We start from the raw sequence: 26,699 nt of genomic DNA, 5'->3' as shown, positions 1-26,699 counted from the left end.
CAGCCCATCTGCTGATCTACTGAGGAGAAAGTTTGCTCAGATGGCAAACTGACAGCAGGACATGGAGCTCACAGGATTAACTACGAAACGAAATGAATCCTAGTCTGGCTGAGGTGTTGTTTTTTATTTTTTTAAAGGATTTTTAACAAGTTGACTGCAGAATAAAACTTTTCTGAAGCGTTTTTTTTTGGGAGAAAAAACCGTTCTTCTTGCTAAAAGGACTCTGAAACCTTAGAGGATGAATAGCTGTGAGCTAACAGGCTAATTAGCAGCGCTAGCTTCCATTTCCATGTCAACGTTCAAACATTTTTAAGCGAGCAAAACGTTTTGTTATTTATTTATATATATTTTTTTCTGTTAACGTTATCGTTTATCTCTGAAGAAAAGTCGTTCGTGCTGTAACGAAACACCTGGAACAAAGTCCGCTGACAAGAAGTCTAATGGTTTTTTTGTTTCCAAACACAGGGAAAAAAACGCCTAAAAATGCGGAGATGTGTCGAAAAATAAGATGTGGCTCTTTGTAGTAAAGTCACTATTTATAAATTCATCTGAGGTGAGTGTTTTAAAGACTTATCTGAATTATTTAAGACTTTCATTCAATCTAACGCTACTTTATGTGGTAGTTCTCAGTAATACAGCTGATTGTAAACATTATAAACATCAGAGTTTTTTAGTTGAAATGAAGAAATACTAAGATTTTCTCATCATGTTTGTGTTTCTAAATAGTTCCCATCCTATAAAGAAATACATGGGAAGTTCCATCATGTAATACTTTATCTAAAAGTGTGGTTTATATGGTCAATCAGCTATATTTAGGTCTAATGTGGGATAATTAAAGGTTGTGTTAATAGTAATGTTTCATGTTTGTTCATATGTAGGTGTAGATTAGTTCTCCTTTAAAAGCCCAAGCAGTTATTTTGGAGCTCCAGTTGTGTTGTGGGTGTAAGCAGGTGGATCAGACAACAAAGCGGTTGCTTTATCCTGGGTTCGAGGCAGCTGTTTTATCTCGACGTACCAGCTTTATGTCTTTTCAAACGAACTAAAGCTTTCTTTTCCTTCGTTTAGTCGAGCCCGTTTCTCGCCCCTGTTAAAAAATACAGCTTGGTCTGTCCAGCTGTCGTAATACATATAATGAGATGGTCAGAACACTGGTAGACCGTCTTCGGCAGTTATATTCCAGCTTCCTATTTACTCAACAAAATCCTTTTATACATGTTTCAAGTTGTCTTGTATTATTTTTTTTGTTTCTTCGTCGTTCTTCAGTAACCGCTTTGTCCCGATCAGGGACACGAGGATCTGGAAGCTATCTCGGGAACACTGGTTAGGATTCCAGTCTATTGCATGTACACGCTCTTTCACACCTACAAGCAATTATAGTGTAGCTAGTCGACACACTGACGTTTTTTTATATACATATACACATATATATATATATATATATATATATATATATATATATATATATATATATATATATAATATAGTGAGTGGAATTTAATAATCAATAGCAAACCAGTGCAAACAGATTGTAACTTGAGCTCAGGATTGCACTCGGAGACCATGGAGCTGTGAGGTGGCAACGCTGTGCCACCATGCTGCCCTGTTGTGTGTGTTTTTTTACTTGTGTGATTTTTAGCAGTCATTCGTAAACCTTTTCCTGCTGTCAGCACTTAACACCTGGCAAAGAATGGTCTACCAGATTTGGCAGCTCTAAGCTGGCATTGTCAGCCGGGAAACCCTTCCTGTACCTCGTGTCAATGTGGTGTCTGACTGGAGGACTTTTCATCCGTCTTCTGAAGTTGTGATGTCTGCTACCCAACATTGCCTCGGGATTTTTTTTAAATAATGTACTCATGCTGCACAGTTGAACACCACCATGAGACCTCTATTTGTGAATGCTACCAGGTATTTTCCTTCTGGACCTCTCAATACTGGGGCATTTTATGTATTAAAAGAAATGAAATACTTGAACGTCTTGGTAGTGTTAATAGTGGCCTATTTGGAGCGAGCTTGGTGATTTAAACAGATCTTTTACATATTTTAACAGGGTCTTTTGATTCATGCTCTTGGAAACAATAAGAGCATAAAAAACAGAACTATCGTACGGCATAATCTATTTTAAACTCGGTGTAACGGTTGGCAGATGAATTTTGTTTCGCTATTGTGATATTATAGGACTTTTTCATTGAGGAATTTTTGATTAATGGACACGAACCTCATTATTGAAATGTGAAAGCATGGTTGTCATTAAATTACGGTTTGGTATCCTCTAACCTCCTTCCACAGAATGCAAAAGACACAGGGACTTGCATACAATACTGGCATTTCAGAACAGACCAAAAACATTTACTAGAGTTTTTTAAGTAAACCTACAAAATAAGTTCTACTGAGTCATGTGGTTTGTTTGCACCAGAATAACATTGTTTGTGACAAACCCTTGACCCTGCCACAAAAATATTGTGGCCAGAATAGGCAAGAGCTATAAAACACAGCCTGCAGACTACATCCAAGCACAAATTAAACATCTCTCCTCTTACCCCCTGCCCCCCCCACCTCCCCCCCTCACCCCAAAAAAAGGCTGGAATGCACCACAATGACAAACCATCATTATGGACTTTCTGCTGATCCTTGCTTCCTGCATCTCAGGAAGCACAGAGAAAATCTTCCTGCAAAACAGACTAACAGACCCACTTGCATATACAGGCTTACACGTGCATACAAGTGGGTCATTCGGTTGATGCGGTGCACTGTTTCAGGGGCAGGGTTTTGGCTCTGATCTCGCATGGCTTCCAGCACATAATTATTTTAGGTCAACCTGCATAAAAGCACCATATGTGTCCATGTCTAATGGAATGTAGCACATAAAATTATGATTATAATACTCTAGATGCTCTGTACTGAAGAATTCCATCACGTCTTCCCGTATGAGGGCTTTTCAGTCTCCTCAGCGCTGTGTGCAACGTGTCCAATCCGCTCTGGCTGTGGATGAGGCGCTCGTGTTACAGCTGCCAAGTTCCATCCCAGCTCCAGCTAAGGCCTGAGAGACAGAATTCGTGAAAGTATTTCAAACTGTCTTTACTTACGTTCAGCTTGTTCCGCAGACACTAGCTTACTAAAATGCATGAAAGGCTACATATTTCATTTTAAATTTTTTTTTTTTGATCAAATAAGACTGAGGTCCTCAAAGGCTGCTCTTGTGCTCTCACAAAAGGCTGTCTATTATGTGAGTATGGATGTAAAAATACTTGAAATGCCTGTCCTTTTCGTGCATCGCTGAAAGGGCCATTTTCTCAGGGAGTAAATTGAATTGCATTATTCTCAAGTGTGCTAATGCATGGTGGTACTTTGGGACACCCCAAGTAGAGAGGGAAATGTGACAAGGGGGTGTGGTTGGGAAATAACCTAGTTGCTGTGGGTGATGGGCCTCCGCAGATGACCTACACAATGCCTCCAGTTCCTGCCGTTGTCTCTGCGGTTCTCTGTTTTTGATTATTTTTGGCCACACGGCTGACCTTGATAAAGACAGTACTTTGCTGTTTCCTCCCTTTATGCACATCCATGCGATGGATTGCTGTAGCCTCTGTTGTTGGCATTCAGCCAATCTTGTCCTATAGTCATAACTTTGCACTCAGTTAAGCTTCTTGCTATCCATTTACTGTTTTTTTTTGTTGTGTTTTTTTTTAATGTTCTTTGTAGGACGAGGTTTGACTGAATAATGCTCAGGGACTGGAAATCGGAAACGTCAACGAGTGTTACTACAAACCGGCAACAGTGAACCCCGTCAACCTGTCCTGAGGGTGGGGGCATTTTATCCTGAGTAGATTCACCATTCTGCTGTGTATTTTATCCTGTCCAAAAATGGGAGATCGCTGTATTGGTTTTATGCAGTGATGTCTGTGCAGTGAGGACTGGCTTGCTCTGTGGCCTGCTCGCCATGCTGGCCCTGGGAGTAGACTATGGCAAAGCAGGAAGAGGAGGCAGAGGAGGAGGAAGAGCAGTAACTCCATGCCAATTGCCTGTTTCAGGGAGATCGTTGGCACGGGAGTCTGGCACCAACATCAAGCAGAAGATCTCACAGTGGGAGGTGCTCAGCCATCAGGAGGATGCAAATGGAGGGAGGCCCACAGCCCAGGGCACCCCTGTCTCACGCGCTCGTTCCGGGGACGTAACAAATGGCATTCTCTTGGACAATAAAACTGTTGGACTGCATAGTAAAGGTAACCTGTCTAAAACCAAAAGCCTGGGTTTGGATTTCAGGGAAAACCAGACTGGTCATGGACAGTTCACAGAGGCAAGGAAATCTGAACCCGAGCACAACCGACCACTTTTAAACGAAGGTGTAATCTCGACTCCTAAGATTAGGTCGTCATCAGGCCTGACCCTTGCACAGCATCCTGTAAACAAATGCGATGCTTCAAATCAGAAAAGCAATAATGATGCTATCGACCATGTCCTGGATGAAGATATCTCATCTCTGCCTGAGGGTGACGAAGATCTCGATGACTCACTGCCCCCTGGGAACTTCTACACCTCTCGGGGCTTTTGGAAGAGGCTGGAGGGTGAGGATTCTCCATGGAAGAAGGATAAAGATTCCTCACCCATGGCTAAGCATCTAACCTCAGAGGGTGCTGAACTGAGCCCCAAGAATCCCATCACACCGCCACCTAAACCGCAACGCACATTCAGGTACCAAGGGGCCAGCAAACCACCTCTGTATTCAGACCAATGGGAGAAGACGAGTTCTCCTGTGAGCCAGTCAAAACAGCTCAGAAAGCACGATGTCATTTGTGCGCCCAGTGTCCCACCTCCACCGTGTCACATCACCAACAGCAACGGCATTTCCAGAAACAGAAAAAACAGGTGAGTAAACGAGGATAAGACGATCGGTATAGGTGTTTTTCTTCAGGTTAACATGACAATGATATTTTATAAAGCTTCGTTCATGGAAGACTCATTGTTGACTTTAATCTAAAATGGATATAAATAAAAAAAAAACATGGTAAAGATAAATGACAACAGACATCATCGTTTTTAATTCTGTTGATCTCTAAACAAACACCAAAGCATCCAATTTTCATTTTCCCACCCTGTGACATGTTTTGGGCCTTTATTTGTTTTGTGACTAACAGCGATGTCCTTCTAATGATTTCATGGATTTTTTGTGAAGCTGGGATTTCATCCATAACTTGCCGATGACAAAGTCTTTCTTGTTTTGTGGTTTAGCAAAGAAACAGATGTCAGCTAATCAAATATCCAGATACTTGCTTTGTGAAAGACTTTAGCAACGTGGTAAAAAAAAAAATTTCATTTGTTGTGTGCATCAAGAGTCTGAGTATATCATAGGATCATTGAATTTTAAGGAAAGAGCCTGAATGTCATTTTATTTTTAAATTCTGCCATCAAACGTAACTTTTTCGAACTCACTTAAACACCATACGTAATTCATTACATTAATATGACACGTAAATTTGAGAGACTGAAACCTGTGTTGTGCGCTCTGTTTCTGAAATCCTCTCAGTTTCGCTTCTCAAAACTTGTCAAAGCTTAGGACCTGGAAGCGGGAAAGTGTGAGAATGTAGCCGTCTTGGCTCCATTCCATCTGTGATGTCAGGTTTTCTCTGCGAGAGTCTCAGGCTATTGTCTCCACTTGGCCTACTTCTGTCTTAGGCAACAGTACAGAGGTCACACGGGGCCTTTTCTTTTTTACATTATTACACACACGCTTATGTTTAGAAATCACAAGATTTCAGTCGTTTTTTTTCTTCACTCTTTTCTTGGTCAACGCAGTCTGTTTCTGCTCTCTTTTTTGTAACTGGGTGTGTGGATTAGAATTCCAGCTGTTCTGTAAGACTTTCCCACTAATGACTATAATGGGACGCAGAGGCGGGATATTACCTGCCCCAATTATCACATTTCCTCTGACCGTCAGTGACCTTCGTTATAGTTAATTAATGTGTGGGCTTACACACACACACACACACACACACACACGCTGCAAACGTTGTACTATTGCAATTTCAACATACAAATACTGTTAGAAAACATGCCAGAGCTTGCACAAAGGGCGATTTCACACATCTGCCATGTTCCTCAACAGGAAGTCATTTGAATTTGAGGACGCGGTGCACTGGACAGCTCAGCAGGGGTCCAGAGAGACAGAGTCACGGCGCTCGGCGCTGTACCACACCCGATCACAAGACAGCATCTATGAAGACATCATATGTGAGTCCTGACTCAGACTTGAGGACCTAGAAAAAGAGGAAGCCAAAACACATGCGTAACCGAAAAGCTATGATGATGAAACACAGAGTGTGAAATGACAGGTTTTTGGACAAGAACGGGACAGAACAGCTGCAGCTAAGCAAACGTTAAACACACAGTCTGTAGGCATGCTTGGAGATCTGGAATACGAGAGACCAGTTACCGCTTCAGGGGACGCAGAATAGGCAACGAAAGCACGAAACTTGACAGAATGTTTAATCATAATGGGTGTTTAACAGATGGTTTAATTCACACTAATAACAAGATTAGGGTTTGATTTTGCCAGTTAGAAGATTACTCAAGCGATCAGCTAAACAGCACACTGTTGTATCTGTAAGTCTGATAAAGCCATGAGGATTTTGGCCTATTAATTGCGTTCTAGATTTAATTTAATCTGGACCGTGTACACAAACAAACCGAAAGGATTGGAACAACCAATTTTTTCCAGAACCAGAAAGGGCAAAAATAAATATTTAGCCTAGCTGAAAGTAACTCAAGAGTCGACTCATTAGCAATCCATCCCATCCTGATGTTGACTGATACTATGCTAAATAAATGTCTTGTCACAGAAAGCAACCATGCACCAAGGCCCTGTGTGTGTGTTACGATGGAAAAAATAATGCATTAGAAGGAGAGCATTAATATAATTTATAGAATTGCAGTTGAAAATGTTGTCCAAGCTGCTGGTATACAAAATGAATTACCATGTAAGTAATCAGTATCAGGGGGCACGGTGGCTTAGTGGTTAGCACGTTCGCCTCACACCTCCAGGGTCGGGGTTCGATTCCCGCCTCCACCTTGTGTGTGTGGAGTTTGCATGTTCTCCCCGTGCCTCGGGGGTTTCCTCCGGGTACTCCGGTTTCCTCCCCCGGTCCAAAGACATGCATGGTAGGTTGATTGGCATCTCTGGAAAATTGTCCCTAGTGTGTGATTGCGTGAGTGAATGAGAGTGTGTGTGTGTGTGTGTGTGTGCGCCCTGCGATGGGTTGGCACTCCGTCCAGGGTGTATCCTGCCTTGATGCCCGATGACGCCTGAGATAGGCACAGGCTACCCGTGACCCGAGGTAGTTCGGATAAGCGGTAGAAGATGAATGAATGAATGAATAATCAGTATCAAGAATTCAGCAGCACCTTGTCATTAAAATGTTTGTCATTAAACTAACATCTTCACTAATAGTAGAGACTACTAATCTGATTATAAACTCCACATGTGGAAAAACCACATAGATTTGAATATATGTAAAAAACCATTTGATCAAACCAAATAATTGCCAGTACAAACTGTGAAGCTCTACTTTTAAGTTTCTACTGCAAAGCTTTAACGTTGCTCACCGCTCGCCACAGTATTACGCAAGCGTGTCTCATGACGGTAATTACTTACGCACTATGTGTAATTTTTCAATCGTAGCGGATGTTTTAAGAGAGAACCCATACGAAGACATCAAACTGTCTCCTATGTGTCTTCCTATCATGCGGCCCCGAAACTGGACCATAACACAGAGACGGACGCCGTGCACCCCAAAGGTATTTCTCGATAACTACTTTAGTTCTCCAATAAACAAAACACAGCCATTTTAGTTTAATACTAAAACAAAGGTGGTCAGGTATCCCAGGCTCGCACTTAGTCACAAGAAACCAGACCACGATTTATTTCTGAAGTATTTCTGATCTTACTCAGTTGACTTAAATACGTTTTTCAGTGTTTTGCTTTGCTGTACAGTTTCCCCTTTTTGACTTCCTTTGGGTGTTTTCACACACCGTAGCTGCCAGAGAAACCCCTTACGTTACGAGCCAACGCCGACAACCCGCACGAGGTTTACAAGCATTCGATGACGACGCAGCTTCGTTCCTCTAATCCGAGCACACCTAAACCTTTAGCAACAAAGAGGGCTCCCGCCTACAGAACACAGCGCCAGCCTCAGGTAATCCCACATGAGAAAACCTGCTTCACCGGTTGATGTATAACATAATATTCATGCTTGAATAGGGCAGAGTTATGTGCTCCTCATGTTCAGATGTTTGTGAAAGAAAAAGTATGACAATCAGCTGAAAGCCCGGGGTTAAAATAACACACAGCGTAAGTGGGAATGTCAAAGGAAGTGATGAGGATATGCATGGCGAAGGCAGGAAATGGCCTCCACGGAGTACTTCTAAGATGAACGTTATCATCTGTCACATGTGCCTCCTGTTACCAAATTTTGACTGACTAGCTATAAATGGACAGAAGGAGAGTCAGTCTTGAACAGCTGGTGAAAGCAGATACATTCAGAATGATTCATGTTTGAATAGTTTAAATGCACTTGAGGCAGTTGAGGCAAACACATAAAGCTAATGGAGGGAAGCTGCTTTACTGATGCTAGCGAGACGAGTTTAGAGGTAAGTCACTCTCGCATATTGCTCACATACAAACTCGGAGGCTAATCTTAAATTCAATCAAATATAAATAGTAAAGGTCTGCTTAGTTCTCCATAATATTGATCTATGATCTAGACATCACCATTAATTACATAGAATAATGCACTGTAACACTTAATATGACACTTTTCTCCACTGTTACACAAAGTACACGGTCGGGGTTTGATTTAGACATCGGATCGTTTCGGGCCTGATATCCAACGGGCTGAACTGTGCCATAAAATCCTAAATATAGTCTCACCTTTGACCAAATCATCATTGGTGAAGGTTGCTGGTTTATTATATCATTGTATGTCAAACCGTTTGTCTAGAATGTAACATCTGGTGTGCAACAGAGAAATATCTACTTTGATCGTCTGAAGAACCTGAAGACTTCTTAGTTGAAAATATCAACAATGATGAGAGAAACACAAACAGCTGTACTGAGCCTACTCTTAATAAATAAGCAAAATGGTCTTATCTCTGAATGGATGAAATTTTAGAAATTTAGATCGTCGCTTACACGCATAAATCCTGCAAGTGATTGCCCAACAACTGCTCTTTGACCACTGTTATATGTGATGTAAGTAGAGAGTACGTCCAGAAACGCCGGGGTTTTCCATTAGCGACTGTTTTGTTTCTCATTAAGTTTACTTTAGCTTTGCTAATTGCTTTGATTAAAGGCTTACATTGTGTTTTAGGACAGCTCGAGGTTATACACCACTGCTTTAAAGAATCATATCTACACTAGATTAATAAACTACACTACACTTGTATGTGATATTCAGTCAGCATTATCAGTAAAAAAGGGACTATGTCTTATCAGAGGAAGAACAGAAGGGGCTCCTTCCTACTCAGCTGTCATACTGTCTGCAGTCTAAGACTGTTTGGGAGGCATGTTTCCCTGGCTATAAAAACCTTGATTAACTTTTCTCCCACACAATATGAAAATAGAAAGTCATTAAAAAAAACAACACTTTTAATTACACAGTTCAAAAAAGCCTGTGAGTAAACTAACCTGTATGCTTATGGTGCAGTATGTGAGCAGGATCCAAGAGATCTTCCAGGCAAAGAGAGGAAAAAAGAGAGTGAAAAACCAGACAAGTGCCAGCAAAGGTATGGTCATGAGCTTGGCAATTTCATATTGGGAAGATAATGAGATTTTTATTGTTGCGGCGCATTTAGAAAATCTGTTAATTAGTGTATGTTAACAATCTGTTAACATTTCCTCTCTTTGTCTTGTTATACTTTTCTCTCTCAATGTTTAGATGAATTGAGTGGAACAGAGAGCGATCCAGACGAGAGCACTAAAAAAGGTTCGTTACTTTGTCCAAGTCCTTTGCCTGCAACTGCATTTCAATTCGTTTTCTGGCTCTAAAATATTGAAGTAAATATTAACTTTGATTCACCTGAATCAACTGTAGAATATAGAGGGTGCACAACAAAGCCAAAAAGTTTTGGGCTTGTATCCAGGAGCTTAAAAACATATTTCCACCAAGAGGAAAGAGCCAATTTCAGTTCACTGTACTAGTTCCAGAAAGCATTTTAGTTCCTGCTCCAGAATGGGTGTTTTTATGTGAATTGGGGTTATTGGGGTTAGGCCTTGGCTGTAACCAATATCGGCGACTGGTCAAATGCACGTTTTACAAAATAACCTGGATATAAAAAAACAACCGTGCCTACTTACTGACAATTATAGACTCTTGGTGATATTAGAGACTTGTTAGAGTTGGTAGAGCAGAAAGGTTATTAATTGGTGAGTTCCTTCAGAGTGTTGGAAATGCAAAACCGGGAGTCTTCCATCGGATAGTCCTAGAAATTGCTCAGAACGTTTCTTTTGAAATCACCACGATTTGCTGGGAATAATTGGAGCAATTATAATCAGTGTTCTGATGATAAGTACAACTAAACTCTCCAGCATTTATTTTTATCCTCTGTTTGGATCAGGTGGCTCCCAGCGCCTGGTGTATGTCCAGTCCACTTTGAAGAGGAGACCGGGGTATCGCACCCTGGAGAGAGATCTCATCCAGCTGCAGCAGCAGCAACTCTTCCAGCTATTCGTTGTGGTGTCACTGAGAAAACGCTCCCCGGGAAATGCGTACTACCCAGAGATCTCACAACAGTTCCCCACTAAGGTAGAGAACCGATAAGGAGCATTTTATAAAGGCATGGTCCTGACACTGGATTGGCAGAGTTTAAATGTGATTTTCTGGATTTTCGTGTGCAGTTTGAGAAGACCTCTCGTATGTCTCGTGAGACTGAGGATCGGTTGAAAGCCATTCCTAACTTCTGCTTCCCGGATGCTCAGGACTGGAGACCATCTGCAGACATCAACAGGTCAGATTATAAACCGCATTTCCGAGTCATGACAAACTGCACTTCTGACTTATGTTCTTGTGTTTCTTTGAGTTGCTGAGTCACACTTAAAAGCACGCTTGTAACTTAGTGTTTCTTATGCCCATTCCCAGAACGGTCTGTTCTTCATATGACTCACAGTTTTTATGGTGCAATTAAACGTTGTGAAGTCCTGAACTAAGCTCTTTAGCTGCTCCAAGGTTTTAAACAGTTTTATTCTTCTTCCATAGTGAAACCTTTTCATTTGTCCTGACCGGAGAAGACGGGACGCGATGGTTTGGTTATTGTCGGAAAATCTTGGTGAGTTAGAAGCATGACACATGTAGTCAGCAGGAACATAATGAATATGTGTGATGGAATATTAATAGCTTGTGTTGGAGTTTACTGCCATACTGCTGAGTCATCATCACTTTGATGTGTGTGTTGGTTTGCTGCTATGTCTTGCAGCCCCGTGGAAAGGGGAAGAGGCTTCCCGAGGTTCACTGCATCATCAGCCGGCTTGGTTGCTTCAATTTGTTTGCAAAGGTCAGGGGAATTTCCAGTGTTTTTTTTGTTTGTTTTTTTTTTTTTTTTTTCCCAGAATGAATTCCTGGTTGTAAACTCTGACCTGAATTAAGAAAAAAAAATCAAGTATACGTGTAAGTTTGGATGGTCCTGTCTGTCTTTATCAGAAAAGAAAACGGGATTAATGAAACACTTCACACGTAAAGCATTAACATTAAAGGTTAATACAAATATATTCCTGTATATTCGTGTTTAGATCCTGGAGGAGGTTGAGAGGAGGAGAGAGATCTCTCCTGCACTGGTCCACCCATTTATGCGCAGCGTCATGGAGGCTCCGTTTCCTGCTCCAGGGCGCACCATCACTGTGAAGAGCTTTCTGCCCGGCTCTGGCAACGAAGTGAGGCCGTCTTCTGGTCTTCTTTGAATGTGTATTTTTTTTTGTACCAGATACAGCCAAAATTTCATGTCATTATAATCTCACTGTAGTAGGGTGTGTACACTGCATTCAGAAAGTATTCAGACCTCCTTCACTATTTATAGTTTTATGTCGCTGCCTGATACACCAGGTATCTCATACACTCGTTTGCAAATAGATGAAAAAGGAAAAACTTAAATATCGCATGTACATGAGTATTCAGGCCCTTTACAACAACACTTAGCTCCGATTCCTCTCATTTGTCTTGATGTTGCCGCAGATGTTTTCTCCACCTTGATTGGAGTCCACTTATGGTAAATTAAATTGATTTTAAAAAGGCACACACTTCTCTATAGAAGGCCTCACAGCTGAAAATGAATATCAGAGCATAAACAAAGCCATGAGGTCAAAGGGACCGCCTGAAGATTTCAGAGACAGGATTGTTGTTAAGCACAGATCTGAGGAAGACAAGGACAACCATTGCTGCAGCCCTCCACTGATTTGGGCTTTGGCAGAATGGCTAAACAGAAACCTCTCTTCAGTGCAAAACACATGAAAGCCTGCTTAGAATTTGCAAAAAAAAAAAGGCACCTGAAGGACTCTCAGAATATTAGGGACCAAGATTGAACTTGTTTGGCCATAATTCTAAACATTGTCTGGAGGAAACCAGGCACCGCTCCTCACCTGCTCAGTACTATCCTAACAGTGAAGCATGGTTGAGGCAGCATCATGCTGTGAGGGAGTTTTTTCTCTCAAGGACTGAGAGACCGGTCAGGGTTGAGGGAAAGCTGAAAGGAGGAAAGTAAAGAGATATTCCGCAGCGCTCAGGACCTCAGACTGGGCCGAAGGTTCACCTTGCAACATGACAAGGACCCTAAGCACACAGCTAAGACTAACACAGGAGTGGCTTAGGGACAACTCTGAACGTCCTCGAGTGGCCCAGCCAGAGCCGTGACTTGAACCTTATTGAACATCTCTGGAGAAACCTGAAAATGTCTGTTAATGGTCCTCGTGCAGCCTGACTGAGTTTGAAAGGATTTACAAAGAAGAATGTCAGAAAATCCCCCAGTCCAGGTGTGCAAAGCTTCTTGCTTCATACCTAAAAAGACTCGAGGCTGTAATTGTTGCCAAAGCTACTTTAACTAAGCATTGATTAAAGGGTCTAAATACTTATATACATATGGTATTTCAGGTTTATTTTTTCTTTATTTGTCTGACTCCTGAAAGACTCTTAACTTGCAAAATAAGTACATTTAAATAGTTAGTGACCTTTTTTTAGTACAACTTAAAATCATTTTGTAGAAAATCAAAAAGACCAAAGAGTGTCAAAAACAGTCTGGTTGTACTGCAAGGTATAAAAAACCCATTGTTTCAGGAAACCAGTCTGGCAACACTGCAAGGGAAAAAAAAACAATGTCATTAAAATCTTTGTCTTCATATTTTTTTGTCACCTGGTTTTGAAAGATACGTGTTTGAGAAATCCACTTTAGTGCAATGAAACATGTTCCAACTGGCATCGTTATGGCACAACCTTTATAATCCACAAATGTGCTTTTTTAACAAAGGGACAATGCACCACTTTCATGTCCTTTGTGCAACACGTAGTGCAGAAGGCATAAACTGGTTAAAGCAGACGTCACCATGCAGGAGAGCTGTATTCAGATATTTAAATGGAGGATACACTTCCACTTAGTGTCAGCTTTCAGAACATGTGTAATTTCATAGCGCACGTTTTCCCTTTTTTATGATGCAGTGAGAAAAGTAAGAAGAACTGGAAATCTGGTCACTGAAAATCCAGAAAGTTCAGTATTTTATTTCTCTGCAGTAACTGGTCAGGGTCACGGTGCATTTGAAGCCTTGGAACACTGGTCTTGAGATGGGAATACACTCTGGGTTGGACACCAGTCTATCACAGGGCACCAGGCACACACATTTACTTAGGCAGGAGAAAACCTGAGGACCCCATGTGGACACACAAGAAGACTTTGTGTGAAACTCCACAGACATTAAAGCAAGCTCAGGATCATCCGTTTCATCAGCGCTACCCGCTGTACCACCATGCTGAAGTTCTACTACGATATTTCTGTGTTTGTAGGAGCTGACTCTTTGTCGCCCGGTGGACTCACGACTGGAACACGTGGATTTTGAGAGTCTACTGCAGTGTCTGAGTGTGAGCAATCTGCTGCAAGTTTTTGCTTCTCTGTTGCTGGAGAGGAGAGTCATCTTCATCGCAGATAAACTCGGGTACATTACTGTCAGGTTTAACTTTATTTAGGTCTGATAGAATATTATTCATTTATTCATCGTATGATCAGTCACATTGAGAACATCTCTATCTCTTTCTCTTCCATCCCAGCACTTTGTCTCGATGTGCACACTCAGCTCTCGCTCTGCTCTACCCGTTCACATGGCAACACACCTTTGTGCCTGTGCTGCCCGCCAACATGCTGGATATCAGCTGCTCTCCAACTCCCTTCGTCATGGGAGCGCTATCTCCGTCCCTGGACCAGCTGTTGGATTTGCCCATTGAGGAGGTCAGTCACTCAAATCTGTTCGGTTTACAGGAAATATAAAAAGGGAACCAAAACGAGAAGCGGGGAAGTCTCCATGCAGTGAAATTCTGATTTGATTAACTGTTAGTATTGAGTGTTTTGATAACAGTTGAGGAATTTTTATTAGGCCGTGATCTGGAACGCTTTGAACTCTGTCTTTAATGAAATGTTTGGGATAATCTTTTGCATATTTCACATTTTTGCTATACCGCATAGAATTCTGAATACCTTGAACTGAAAAACAAGTTGTTGTTTTTTTTTTTTGCATGTAATTTTAAACCACAAAGTATAGTTCCGTTTCGAAAAGCAAAAAGATAAAAAATATCTCTTAAAAAGAACATTTGTTAAAATGACTCCTTACATAATAGAATAATTGGGGCCGAGGCAAGATTAACAAGTAAAAACAAACAAAAAAAAACAAAAAGTTTTTTTATAAGCATTTATTATTGTCACATATATATTACAGTGAAATTCTATCCTTGCATAACACAATTATTTATTTATTTATTTTTGGGAAGTTGGGGTTCGAGTGCAGGGTCAGATATGACACTGTACCCCTTGAGCAGGGAGGGTTAAGGGCCTTGCTCAAGAGCCCAACAGTGGCAGTGCTGAAGCTTAAACCCTGATCTTCGTGTCAACAACCAAGAGCTTTAACCACTTGAATCGCCACTGCCCCAAGTTTATGCATATCAGGAACTCCAGGAAGCTGGAGTCAGAGCTGTGCTGCCCAATGGGGCGGTTAGGGTTAAGGGCCTTGGCAGTTTAGAGGCTTCAACCCAGACCTGATCAGTGACCCTGCACCTTAACCACTGGGCCACAACTTTCTCTGACGTTTCTCTGAAGCATCTCTACAGTGTCTATATGTTTATTCACACAGGCTTCTCTGTTTGTTTTATGTGTATGGCATCCTTAGTCTGTAACCTAGTGAACCAGAGCCGTTGTGTTCACTGATAGAGATTTCAAAGCACTTTTGTACATCGCTCTGGATAAAGGCATCTGCCAAATGTTATAAATGTAAATGTTTATATTACTTTTATTTCAGGTGCTTATTGTGGACCTGTGTGCGGACAAGTTTGTTGTGCAGGTAAGTGGCTCCTTTTCCCATAGAAAGGTGTGTGTGTGTGTGTGTGTGTTGAAGTATATTGCTGTAAGACAGGTGTGGAGCTTTTGTGAAAGAGTGGTGTGATCTGAGATTCAAGTCCAGGCCTGTGTTATTAATTGCATTCAACCAAATGACGATTCTGGATTTAGATGTTCTCATCCCTAAACTGTCTGAACTGAATAAGACAACAGGGCGTGCTGTTACGGGAAAACCTCTAGCAGAGGTGAAACTTGATGTGACACAACATGAATTCTCTCACCACATTGAAGTTTATTATATCCTGATGTGTGTTTTTTTTTTTTTAAATAAATCAGCCAACCATTAGGCAACAATTAGAATTTGTTTATTTATTATAGAATGAGACATTGGCCAATTATTCATGTCTAGCTACAATTATTGTTACAGAACAAATCACTAACGTTTATCCACAGCTGCTTCTTTCTTTCTTGAAAAAAATAAAAAATAAAAAAAAGCTGTTGTCACGGTACAGAAAAATCCGATCACCCTTATGTGCTGAATCCTTAAAGGAACAGATTTATCTGACCATTTTAAAGTGCTGACACTGCAATACATGTTTCTCTAATAAAAAAAATAAAAAAAAGAATTATGTCACGGAAAAGATCTCATCACATCAACAGTCGCACATTTACATTGTGCGAGTTGCTCCTGAAGACATTTATAATGCACGATAGCAACCAACATTCATAGCTTTGCTAATGTCTGAACCGCTTCTATAGAAAATTACTCAACACCTTCTGGCCAATCAGAATCAAGAATTTATAATAGCTGCAGTTTCAACTTGTCGAATGAAGTCACAGTTGAAGTCACAGCTGCATTCTGAGGTCAGGTTGTGTGTGTGTGTGTGTGTGTGTGTGTGTTTGTGTTTGTGTGGTTTTTTTATTATTTTTTTATCATGCAGTACTAGTTTATCAGTATAATAACAGTAACAGAGGAAACTAAGTAGATTCAGACGGTTATCATCTTCATCTCACCCTTGTGCATTCCTGCATGTCTGCCAGATGGGAGACGAAGACTGCATCCTTCCCAGTAAGCTCCAAGCAGCTCTGCAGGAAGTCCTGGAGAGTCGGGAGGAGATGCTGGAACACAGCAAAGAGGACAGGATAGAAGGTCAGTATATATACGGTTAGCGTGTGTTTAAAGGCTACACCTTTTAATATGGCTGTTTCATTGTAACGGTGTTGCCTGGGCTCTATTTGTATTGACAGACTCGTATAATTATTTATTTGTTTGTTTATTTGTTGTTGTTTTGTTTTTCTAATTGTGACTTTTGTCTCATCACATAGCTTATCTCTGTAAGATTGCTGACTGGTGATTTTATTTATTTACATATATATATATATACAGTGTATAAATATATATATATATAATTATTTATTAATTAAGACAAAACCTGACAAACACAGCAGCTGCCTTTCAACATTTTCTAAATTCTTGAAGCTGGAAGACGACTGAAATTAATCGGCAAATGGAAAACAAGACACGCTGTGATTGTGATATTCACAACCTCCGTAAACTTAGACCATGCAACTATAACAATTTTTGTTGTTGTTGTTATTGTTTTGTTTTCTTTTAAACTGTCCATCATACATATGGTTTAACTGGAAGTAGTGGCCAGCTCTCTACACTGTAAATATCAGCTTAATCACATTTAATTTTTGTAGTGCCTTTAACAACGGAGCTTTATGGAAATCTGCGAGAGACAGAGAGTGGCGAAGGTCAAAATCCCTGGAGGAACAAAGCATGAGGAACAAAACCTCAGTAGAATAATGTGCTTAAAACTGATAAAGTATTCAGAAGGCTGACTGACATTTAGCTCCACAGTTTCTGTTAAGCAAGCCACAGCTGGAAGAGAAAGTGTGTTTGTGTGTGTGTGTGTTTGACTTCTCCTTCCTTCTGTGCAGAGGAGTGCAGCCTGAGTGCTCTGGTCTCCGAGGCATTTGTGAGATTCTTTGTGGAGCTGGTGGGGCATTACCCGCTGCACATCAACGAGACTGGGACCAACGGCGTCCGTGAGCTCAACAGAGAATCCTTCAGGAAGTCTCATCCGTCTCGAGGTGTGCGCCAGTTCCTCCAGTTGTTCATGGACACGCAAATGTTCGCCGGCTTCATCCAGGACCGAGAGCTTCGCAAGGGAGGAGTCAAAGGTGAGTGAGGATTCTCACATACTGACGGGTAGTGGAAGTTGTGTGGCAGATGGCACCGCCCTTCAGAGTCCATGTTGATGAAGGATTAGTTAATGGCTGCTGGTTATTGAGAGCAGAAAAAGCTAATTAACTCTTAATATCGCCATTAATATTGCTTAGGTCCAACCAAACAGGAATATCTGATGCTTTAATATTCTGAGAAGGAATTATACTAGATTTTGGAGCACGGCTTTGGGATTTGTTCTCATTCAGCCACAAGAGCATTAGCGATGTCAGATGCTGATATCAGGCAAGAAGACCTGGGTTTGAGGTCAGGGCTCTTTGTACACAATGGCCTTGTCATGCTGGAAGATGTTTGGGACTCAGTTCCAGTGAAGGGAAATTGAACAATACAGCATTCAAAGAAATCCTAAACAATTACATGTTTCCAATTTTGTATCTGGGTATAATGTTCAGTTGTCCACAAAGGTTTGGCCATATAGTGTATCTCATAAACTGGGGTCAACTATTTAAATATGAGACTTATTATGTAAATGTGTACATTTATTTTTATGCTTTTTTATTGGAGACAGGTTTTTTATTCCTAAACCTTTCACCAACAGAACACATTTCATTTTGACCTTATTTATAGAAACATTTAATTAAATCGACGAGAAAAACCAGCTATCCATCAACTTTCATGTGATAACGGTCATAACGGTTCTGTACCGTAATACAATACCATGAAAAATATATAAATATAATAAACAGAAGGTGGTCTCCAGACCTCTCTTTGAGAACTACGACTCTAGAGGAGTCACTTGTTTGTTAATCTAAACATGATTTGAAGATAATTTTCAAATAATAAACAAGGAGATGATTGAACATGTTCTTTGGTTTTGTTTGTCTCTCTTTAAAGGCCTGTTTGAAGTGCGAGCAGCAGAATATCTTGCCTCCTGTCCTGAGCCTGAACCCAGCGGAGTCAACAAATTTCTCAAGGGACTCGGTAAGAAACTTGCTTCACCTATACCAAAAAAGGGAATCATTTGTATTATCTGTTTCCTCGCTGTGACAGACTGTTTTGCTTTCAGGGAACAAAATGAAGTTCTTACAGAAAAAGTGAGGGATTGCCTAAGCAGAGAGAAAGGGGGAAAAAAAGCCAAGTGTGGCGTGCCAAGCAAGATGTGCTGAGAGAGAGCGAGCTGTGAGTCACTGCAATGTTCGTTTGCCTTTGGAGAAAACTGGACCGGCTGGGCGGAGACGAGATCGAGCCTGAACTGGGCTCACTTCGCCCTGTTGGGAACGCCTGAGCAACGCTTAAGATCAAAATGTTGACGCACATTAGTATTTTTGTTATAAAAAAAGAAAGAGGCTGAATTAAAGCTGGGAGAAAAATGAGCGTCGCGGTTAAAGCTGAGGCTTCGGGCTAAATTACAGGAAGACGCAGGATAATGAAGTCGTCCTTTTTACACTAATCCTGTACTTTTTGATCTGTTCTGTAACTGTTGGGAAAATAAAAACTGTTCATTTTATAGTAAATGACGGGTCTGGAAAGTAAACGCTTTCCAAACTGGAAAGGAGTATTTCAGAGAAATACAATTAAAACGAAGAGGTGCTTTTCATCTCTTTCAGAATTGATGTATTTATAAAAGTAATAATAATTACCTCTGAGACACACTGATCATGCTTCTTTTTTTATTTTTATTTTTTATATATATAAGTACATCATTTTACTTTTTTTTTTCTTTTCATACAGTATATTTTAAGTTTGTGAATAAAATGTATAAAACCATTTTTAGATGCTTTTAAATGTTATATAGGTTTACTTAATTGCTCTGCAGAATAACCATAAAGTGTTCAGCCGTATGTACAAATAAAATGCTTTCACAGAAATCTGAATATTTTGTCATTCTTTTCTAATCCGTCGATTACTTGCTCCATCCTCCGGTCCGCTAGGTGGCGCACGTTAACATAAAATCCTACGAATCCTACGCAGCTATGCGATTGGTTAGTTTTCTTAGAGCGGGATGTAATGGCCAATGAGGGTTTGGGAGGCGGGACATGTCGGAATACGGGTGGGAAAGAAAGAGGTCGGTGTAGAAGTCCCGGTGTCTCAATATGGCTGGAGCTTCTTCGGTTGCCGGTGAAGTGTTTGTTGACGCTTTGCCTTATTTCGATCAGGGTTATGATGCTCCAGGTGTCAGAGAAGCCGTAAGTACATAACATACGATGGTCAGAGTTTGATACAGACTTTAACAGTGAATAGAAATGCAAGCTAACGGCGCTAAAGCTATTTAGCAAGCTGCATAGCTAACATGCTAACATGCTAGGAACGAGCAACATGCTAATGTTAGCGAATGGTGCTAAAGCTAATTAGCAAGCTGCATTGCTAACACGCTAAGAAGGAGCAAAATGCTAATGTTAGCTAATAAAGCGTTATTTATTTACGTTTACTGACGTTCAGCATTAAATCTCTCAATGATTTAACACAAGATTGTTAACTGCTGCGTGAACATTTTAGTGTTATACCTTAAATCATATGGAGTTAAATTTACACCAATATGGACAAATAATATTTTAATGCATTAAAATATAATAGGAATTTGGCTAAAATAAATGCTACTCTTTTATTGTGCTGTTTTTTTTTATTTTCTATTAATATTTATTTTGTTATAAGGCTGTTTTTCATATGTAAAGCTTCACTGAATATCTTTAAAAGAGCCCTTAATAATAACAATAATAATAATAACAATAATTATTATTATTGTTATTATTATTATTATTTAATTATTTTTATGAATATTTTTTTCTTTTTTTTTCTTTTCTTATTAATATTTTATTTATTTTTAATAATCAGTTACTTATCACTGAATATTTATTTTGTTATTAAGGCTGTTTTTCATATGTAAAGTGTCAGTGAGTATCTTTAAAAGAGCCCTAAATAAATATTATTATTATTATTATTATTATTTATTTTTTATTTTTTTTCTCTTCCAGGCCCAATTTCTGTGACCTGTTCTCATTGACTTTTATAAGATGTTCTTAACCACACTTTGTTTTTTGTTTTTTGGGGGTTTTTTTTGTTTTTTTTTTAAGGCTGCCGCTTTGGTGGAGGAGGAAACCCGGAGATACAGGCCTACAAAAAATTACCTGAGTTACCTGACCACACCGGATTTTTCAACTTTCGAAGTAGGTTCTATCCGACAATGTAGCTTTATTTTCCTGATTGTATTCTGGATTCATTGACAAATCATTCTTTGTTCTCCAACAGACCGAGATCATGAAGAACGAGTTTGAGAGACTTGCTGCCCGCCAGCCCTTGGAGCTTCTCAGCATGAAGAGGTAAATCACACAGGGATGATTTATCTGTGAACACACGAGATCGGATGCTGTCAGATTTAGGTTTGTCGTGCTGGCGGATTAACCTTTCAAGAGGTTTTGTATATACTTTCAATTCAAATTTATTTGTATATCGCGTTTCACAATTGACGTTGTCTCAAAGCAGCTTTACAGAACATAAACATAGAACAAAAGGTTATTATAAAGAATAATATAAAGAATATATTACAAAAATATATTTAAATTCTTTTTTGTGTATGTATTTATACCCAATGAGCAAGTCTGATGTGACTCAGGCAGCAGTGGCAAGGAAAAACTCCCCTGAAGTGTAAAGGAAGAAACCTTGAGAGGAACCAGACTCAAAGGGGAAGCTCATCCTCATTTGGGTGACACCGGAGGGTGTGATTATAAATATACAGTCTGACAAATGTTGTATTGAGGAGGAGATTGTTGTCCTCAAAGACCACATGGAGTTGGTATCTCCTCTTTAGTATAGCAGAGTCTAACTGGAGTTGGAACATCTCTAGATGCCTCAGGATCCTCACATGGTTGGTCTCATGTCAGTGGAGGTCTAAATTCTTATGGGAGACAATCGGAGCTGGTACAATACACGCTCTGATTTTTGCTTACTCAAATTTGTGCAAGATTCCAAAGCGGGAACCTACCCAGCCACTGAGGGGGTTTATCTCACTGCCACTCCCAGGCCCAGATAATATGTGAGGTTATGTCAGAAAGGACATCCCACAGAAAACTTGTGCCAAATCTAGTATATGTGGATCAGATTATTTGCTGTTGTGAGCACAAACAGAGAGCAGGCAAAGGGCAACAACAACAGCTTGTATTATGGTTTTATGAAGACCTATAAATGAGCTTTGTGGGACAAATCGTTAGAACACCAGCTTTTCAGTATTTCTGGGCATTGTAGACAAGTCACACACATGGAAGGACTCTTTGGTCGTGAATCGAGTTTAGAGTTGTTGCAGAATATTTTATTATGGATTCAGAATGTGAGTGCTGCTATGATGCTTATTTAAAATCACCCAGTAGAAGGAAGGCATCAGAATTACTGACGCTTTGAATCCAAGCAATTTGAGATGCAGTAGCTGTAACGGCAAAATCTTAACTGAACATGAGTATCGTCAGGTGAAAAAAATATCTTTATTACAGTGATGACGTGTCAGGAATTGTGTTACTGACCGTGAGTAGCTGTAAGAGGTCCGGGATTTTACTAAGTATTTTCTGTGGAGTCGTGGAATCTAATAAAGTGGAGAAAAATATCTGGAGACTCCAGACTTCGTCTTTAACGGTCTCTGTTTTCAGTCATATTCTGTGGTTAATTCCTAACTGCTTAGAAAAAAACAACCGTTCATTGAATTGGATTAAAGCTCTCGAGTTCCCGTCTTGCCTCCAGGTCACATATTGGGTATCAGTTCCACGGTTGGAAGTCGCCCAGGTTTGGAATAAAGAATCAGATTTTTTCTGATGCAACTGTCATAATGTTTGTGTCGTATTATGGGGTTGAAATTGTATATTTTCTTTGGACCAGCCCAGATCTTTTGGTGGCTAAAAGTAGAGGCGAATGTGATGTCATGAGAATAGTGTATCCATAGCGACCATTGTTTATTTTTTATTTTTTTTTTTACTTGACTTGACTTTACTCCTCTTCTTCACTGTTTGCTCTCTGTTTTGGACTCTGACCTGCCCCCTAGTGGGCAGTGTTGAATGAGTAGATGAACTGTGCTCCTTGTGCTGTACATAACTCTGTTTTAGTGCCTTGAATAAAACCTCATCTGTCTTCATCTTATATATCGTGTATACTACGACACCAAGAACCCGTCCCATGAGATGGGTTTTTATAGCAAAGGACAGTCTGCCACTGCAAAATGGCAACATGCAACCAAATCTGACGTTTTTAATGTCCTAAACTAGTCTTAACACCTCTCAAATGGCAAAAAAACACTTGATGCATCTTGTTCTTCTGTAACGCACATATGCATCATTTCAGATACGAGTTGCCCGCCCCGTCGTCAGGCCAGAAGAATGACATGACCGCGTGGCAGGACTGCGTGAATAACTCAATGGCCCAGCTGGAGCACCAGGCGGTGCGCATAGAGAACCTGGAAGTCATGGCAGAGTACGGCACCAACGCCTGGAAGGTGTATAACGAGTACGTATCAGAACAGACCTGGTGATGCTTTCAGGAAATCTTCATCACTCCTCCAGATTATCGTACCGAATTTGTTTGTTTGTTTGTGTTGAACAGCAACTTGGCCTTCATGATCGAAAACGCACAGAAGGAGCTGCAGAAGGTTCGGTAAGTAACTTCTGCGTGAAAAAATGTAGTATATGCAGTGTTGTATAAAGTAGTAGAAAGCAATACTTGAGTAAAAGTACAAGTATCGTACTAGAAAAAGACTTTGGTAGAAGTGAAAGTTACCTTTTAGAATATTACTCAATTAAAAGTCTTAAAGTATCTGATATTTACTGTACTTAAGTATCAAAAGTAATTTTCTGATATTTAATGTACTTAAGTATTTGAAGTAAAAAGTAAAATTTCTGTGATTTTCGATAGCCATAACATCAGGGGCGGTTCTAGGATTTCATCTTTAGGGGGTTTTAGCCCTCAGTGAGAATTTAAAACAAGAAGAGTTTTATATTATATATTATATGACTACATACTAAGCCAAAAGTTATGGTATTATTAAATGGCAAAAGTGGACATCAAAATTTTATGCATGATGTAATGATGCCAGTCTTGAATCTGATCAGTTCATGTATGTGTGCATTCTCTACAAACAGTGTGTCTAATGAATGCAGTCATTAATAAATAATATTAATAAATAATAAATGTTATTTTTATTTAGTATTGATATTGCATTAATATTTTGTTTGTGCTATCAACTCTGGTAATAAGAATAGTGACATTTCACTGCTTTTGGTTGCCGCCGTTATAGATAAATGTCTCCAGCTCTGACTGCGTGTGCACGCTGCGTGTCCTTGTGCTTCTCCGTAGACCGTGCGGAGCGTAATGCAATCTAGGAGCAGTGATTCGCCAAACCTCCCTTATTGCAGTCGCACACATTTCTTCTGATTTTATTTTGTAGTAAAGAGTAACGAAGATGCTTAGTGGAAATATAACGGAGTAAAAGTATACATTTTATCTAGGAAATGTAGTGGAGTAAAAGTGAAAGTTGACAAATGTAAATAGCGAAGTAAAGTACAGATACGTGACATTTCTACTTAAGTACAGTAACAAAGTATTTTTACTTCGTTACATTACAACACTGAGTATATGTGATGGTGGATGTGTCCGTGTTCTAGTAAAAGCCTGTGACTGGCGGTGGGTTCAGAACCAGTAGCACAGTGAAGTATTCTGTTCAACCAGATAATTATTATTTTATTTTATTTTTTTTACCTTTGGTTACCTGAGAGAAGAAAATGTAAATAGTGGAACATTCCTGAGAAAACCAAACAAAAGAAAGCATGTGCATAAATTACACAAGCCATGAAATTTTGTAGAGATGGTGGTGAAGCACAATTCCAAAAATCCATACAATTAGCTTAGTGTTTTTCTAGAATTTATAATAACCTTTAGTATGTTAAAGGAATAAAACACAAATGGTTATTTGATTCTAATCGATTTTAAAAATCCAGGAAGGAGAAACAATTTTTTTTTTAAATTGTCAAACGTCAGTGCAACTTTTTTTATTTATCTGTTTTAATCATTTTTTTTTTTCCTTTTGTAAAACCAATGAAGTGAGACTGGGAAAAGATTTTCTGAAACTTTTGTATGCCACTGATGTATATGGGAACCCAAAAAGCACGATGAAACTACTCCACATGCATATGACTCATTATGTGATTCAGAGTGAATCATTATGACTCAGTGAGTCATTCAGTGTGAATCATTTGAAATGCTTGCCTGACAGAGTGACTCATGGTGAATCAGTTTCCATGTTAGACTTGGTTATTTATTTATTTATTTATTTGAATCCGTATTCCCATAATTGGCATGAAGGTGAATTTTCTTGAGTAGAAATGGTAAGTAGTTTTGCCAAGATTTTAGATTTTTTGTTTTTGTTTTTCAGTTCGTCTACTTTTTTTTTGTTTACAATGAAGGAAAATATACGTGTTGATTTTATTTTTCTCATATCTGGATTATGAAACTTTATTTATGAATTATTTATTTATTATTTATTAAGAAACTTATAATTTATTATTATTCATATTATAAATTAATTATATATATATGTGTGTATATGTATATATGTTCTGCTCCTGGCTTGCAAATAAAATGATCAAAAGGTACACACCTTTTTTATTATTATTTAAAAAAAAAAAAAAGATGGGAGCTTTTTGATGGATTTGATCAACCACATGACTAACCAGGATGAGTTACTGAAGATGGATGGATGGATGGATAGATGATCAGTTTAATGGCATTTTTGACAGGATTGATTTTTTTTTTTTTTACACATGGAAATATTTATAGTTTAGATACCGTGGCCCATCTGGGCTCAATTTCTTAACACAGTTTATTGCTTTTGTCACAGGAAGAACATTCAGGACTTAAACTGGCAGCGGAAGAACGATCAGCTCACCGGCGGAGCCAAACTGCGTGAACTGGAGTCTAAGTCTGTGTTTTATATATCGAAAAGTTTACTAATATTCATCTTATTTAAGCTCCATTTACTTTGCAGAAGTGTGACAGTGTTTCGTTTGTTAACTTTGGTAGCTGGGTGTCCCTCGTGAGTAAGAACTACGAGATCGAGCGAGCCATCGTGCAGCTGGAGAACGACGTCAGCCAGATGAGGCAGCAGCAGGGAGAAGAGAACAAGGAGAACATCCGACAGGATTTCTAAGTGACAAGCCTGTCTAGTGCAATCTGGAACAACAGATGGGTGCTCTGTCAAAAAAAAAAAAAAGACTCCAACTCTGCAGAAAAGACATTTCCATGAAGAGCATGGAGTTTGTTTCCATACTGTGAAGTAAGCAGAGGAAATGGTGTCGAAGGCCCGAATAACAGCGAAAGCTCACGGCACAGTACAGTTCAGCAAAACGTCTTGAGTTTATACGTTTGTGTTTTTGTTGTGTGAATTTTTTATAGAAAGCAATAAATGAAATTTTTAAACATAAAAAAGTTGATCATTAATTGTAACTTTCTGACCACCGAAGACTGATTTTGAGAAAACGAAAAAGAATTTAAATTAGTAAGTATTACATTTACTTCTCCGGGTGACTCTTACAAGGGAGAAAACATGATGAAGTGACTTAATGGCCACCGTTTGAATGAGAAAAAGAAAAACACATGATGAAAATGTCCTCTAGGGAGCTGCTGGATGTGAAAAAGTATGATGAAGTAGCCTCTAGGGAGCCACTTCACTCGGGAATAAGCGATTCAGTGCCCTGTAGGGTTCCATTATGGATGAGAAAACATGATGAAGTGCTCTAATGGGCACCTTATTTATTTATTTACCCCTTTTTTGGTCATCCTCACTTATTTGATCTACTTACCGTTGAGGTAGAATACAATTAAGCAGCTAAAAGTTGCTTGGAGCTTTGCTCAAGGGCACAATATTGAATTAATCGAGTTGAGATTTGAACCCAAGCGCACGGCTGAACCAACATCCAAC

At 39.6% G+C, this 26,699-nt stretch overlaps 2 protein-coding genes across 3 annotated transcripts; both read left to right on the top strand.

Moving 5' to 3' along the window:
- The first annotated feature begins 11 nt into the window (after positions 1-11).
- Positions 12-18,876, top strand: dennd2c (DENN/MADD domain containing 2C). 2 transcript variants are annotated; one of them, XM_060880935.1, is made up of 20 exons: positions 12-113; positions 466-553; positions 3,697-4,860; positions 6,098-6,222; positions 7,670-7,785; positions 8,025-8,183; positions 9,693-9,771; positions 9,924-9,971; positions 10,603-10,790; positions 10,883-10,992; positions 11,241-11,310; positions 11,458-11,535; positions 11,771-11,911; positions 14,025-14,173; positions 14,286-14,463; positions 15,524-15,565; positions 16,603-16,711; positions 17,506-17,748; positions 18,647-18,733; positions 18,819-18,876. In XM_060880935.1, exons 3-20 carry the CDS (start codon positions 3,935-3,937, stop codon positions 18,848-18,850), a joined length of 2,880 nt encoding a protein of 959 aa, XP_060736918.1. In that variant the 5' UTR covers positions 12-113; positions 466-553; positions 3,697-3,934; the 3' UTR covers positions 18,851-18,876. The 2 variants fall into 2 exon arrangements, with proteins under 2 accessions (XP_060736918.1, XP_060736919.1); XM_060880936.1 differs by having other exon boundaries at positions 33-553; positions 3,697-3,797; positions 3,889-4,860.
- A 922-nt stretch (positions 18,877-19,798) lies between these two features.
- On the top strand, positions 19,799-26,206 carry bcas2 (BCAS2 pre-mRNA processing factor). The gene is made up of 7 exons (XM_060882210.1): positions 19,799-19,938; positions 20,824-20,916; positions 20,999-21,069; positions 23,072-23,233; positions 23,330-23,380; positions 25,620-25,700; positions 25,802-26,206. The coding sequence occupies exons 1-7, from the start codon at positions 19,846-19,848 to the stop codon at positions 25,926-25,928; spliced, it is 678 nt and encodes a 225-aa protein (XP_060738193.1). The 5' UTR covers positions 19,799-19,845; the 3' UTR covers positions 25,929-26,206.
- Positions 26,207-26,699: the final 493 nt, after the last annotated feature.

Source organism: Tachysurus vachellii, chromosome 11 (genome assembly GCF_030014155.1).
Source record: "Tachysurus vachellii isolate PV-2020 chromosome 11, HZAU_Pvac_v1, whole genome shotgun sequence".
Classification (NCBI taxonomy): domain Eukaryota; kingdom Metazoa; phylum Chordata; class Actinopteri; order Siluriformes; family Bagridae; genus Tachysurus; species Tachysurus vachellii.
Note: the sequence above shows the minus strand (reverse complement) of the source record. Positions and strands in the feature narration are given on the sequence as shown.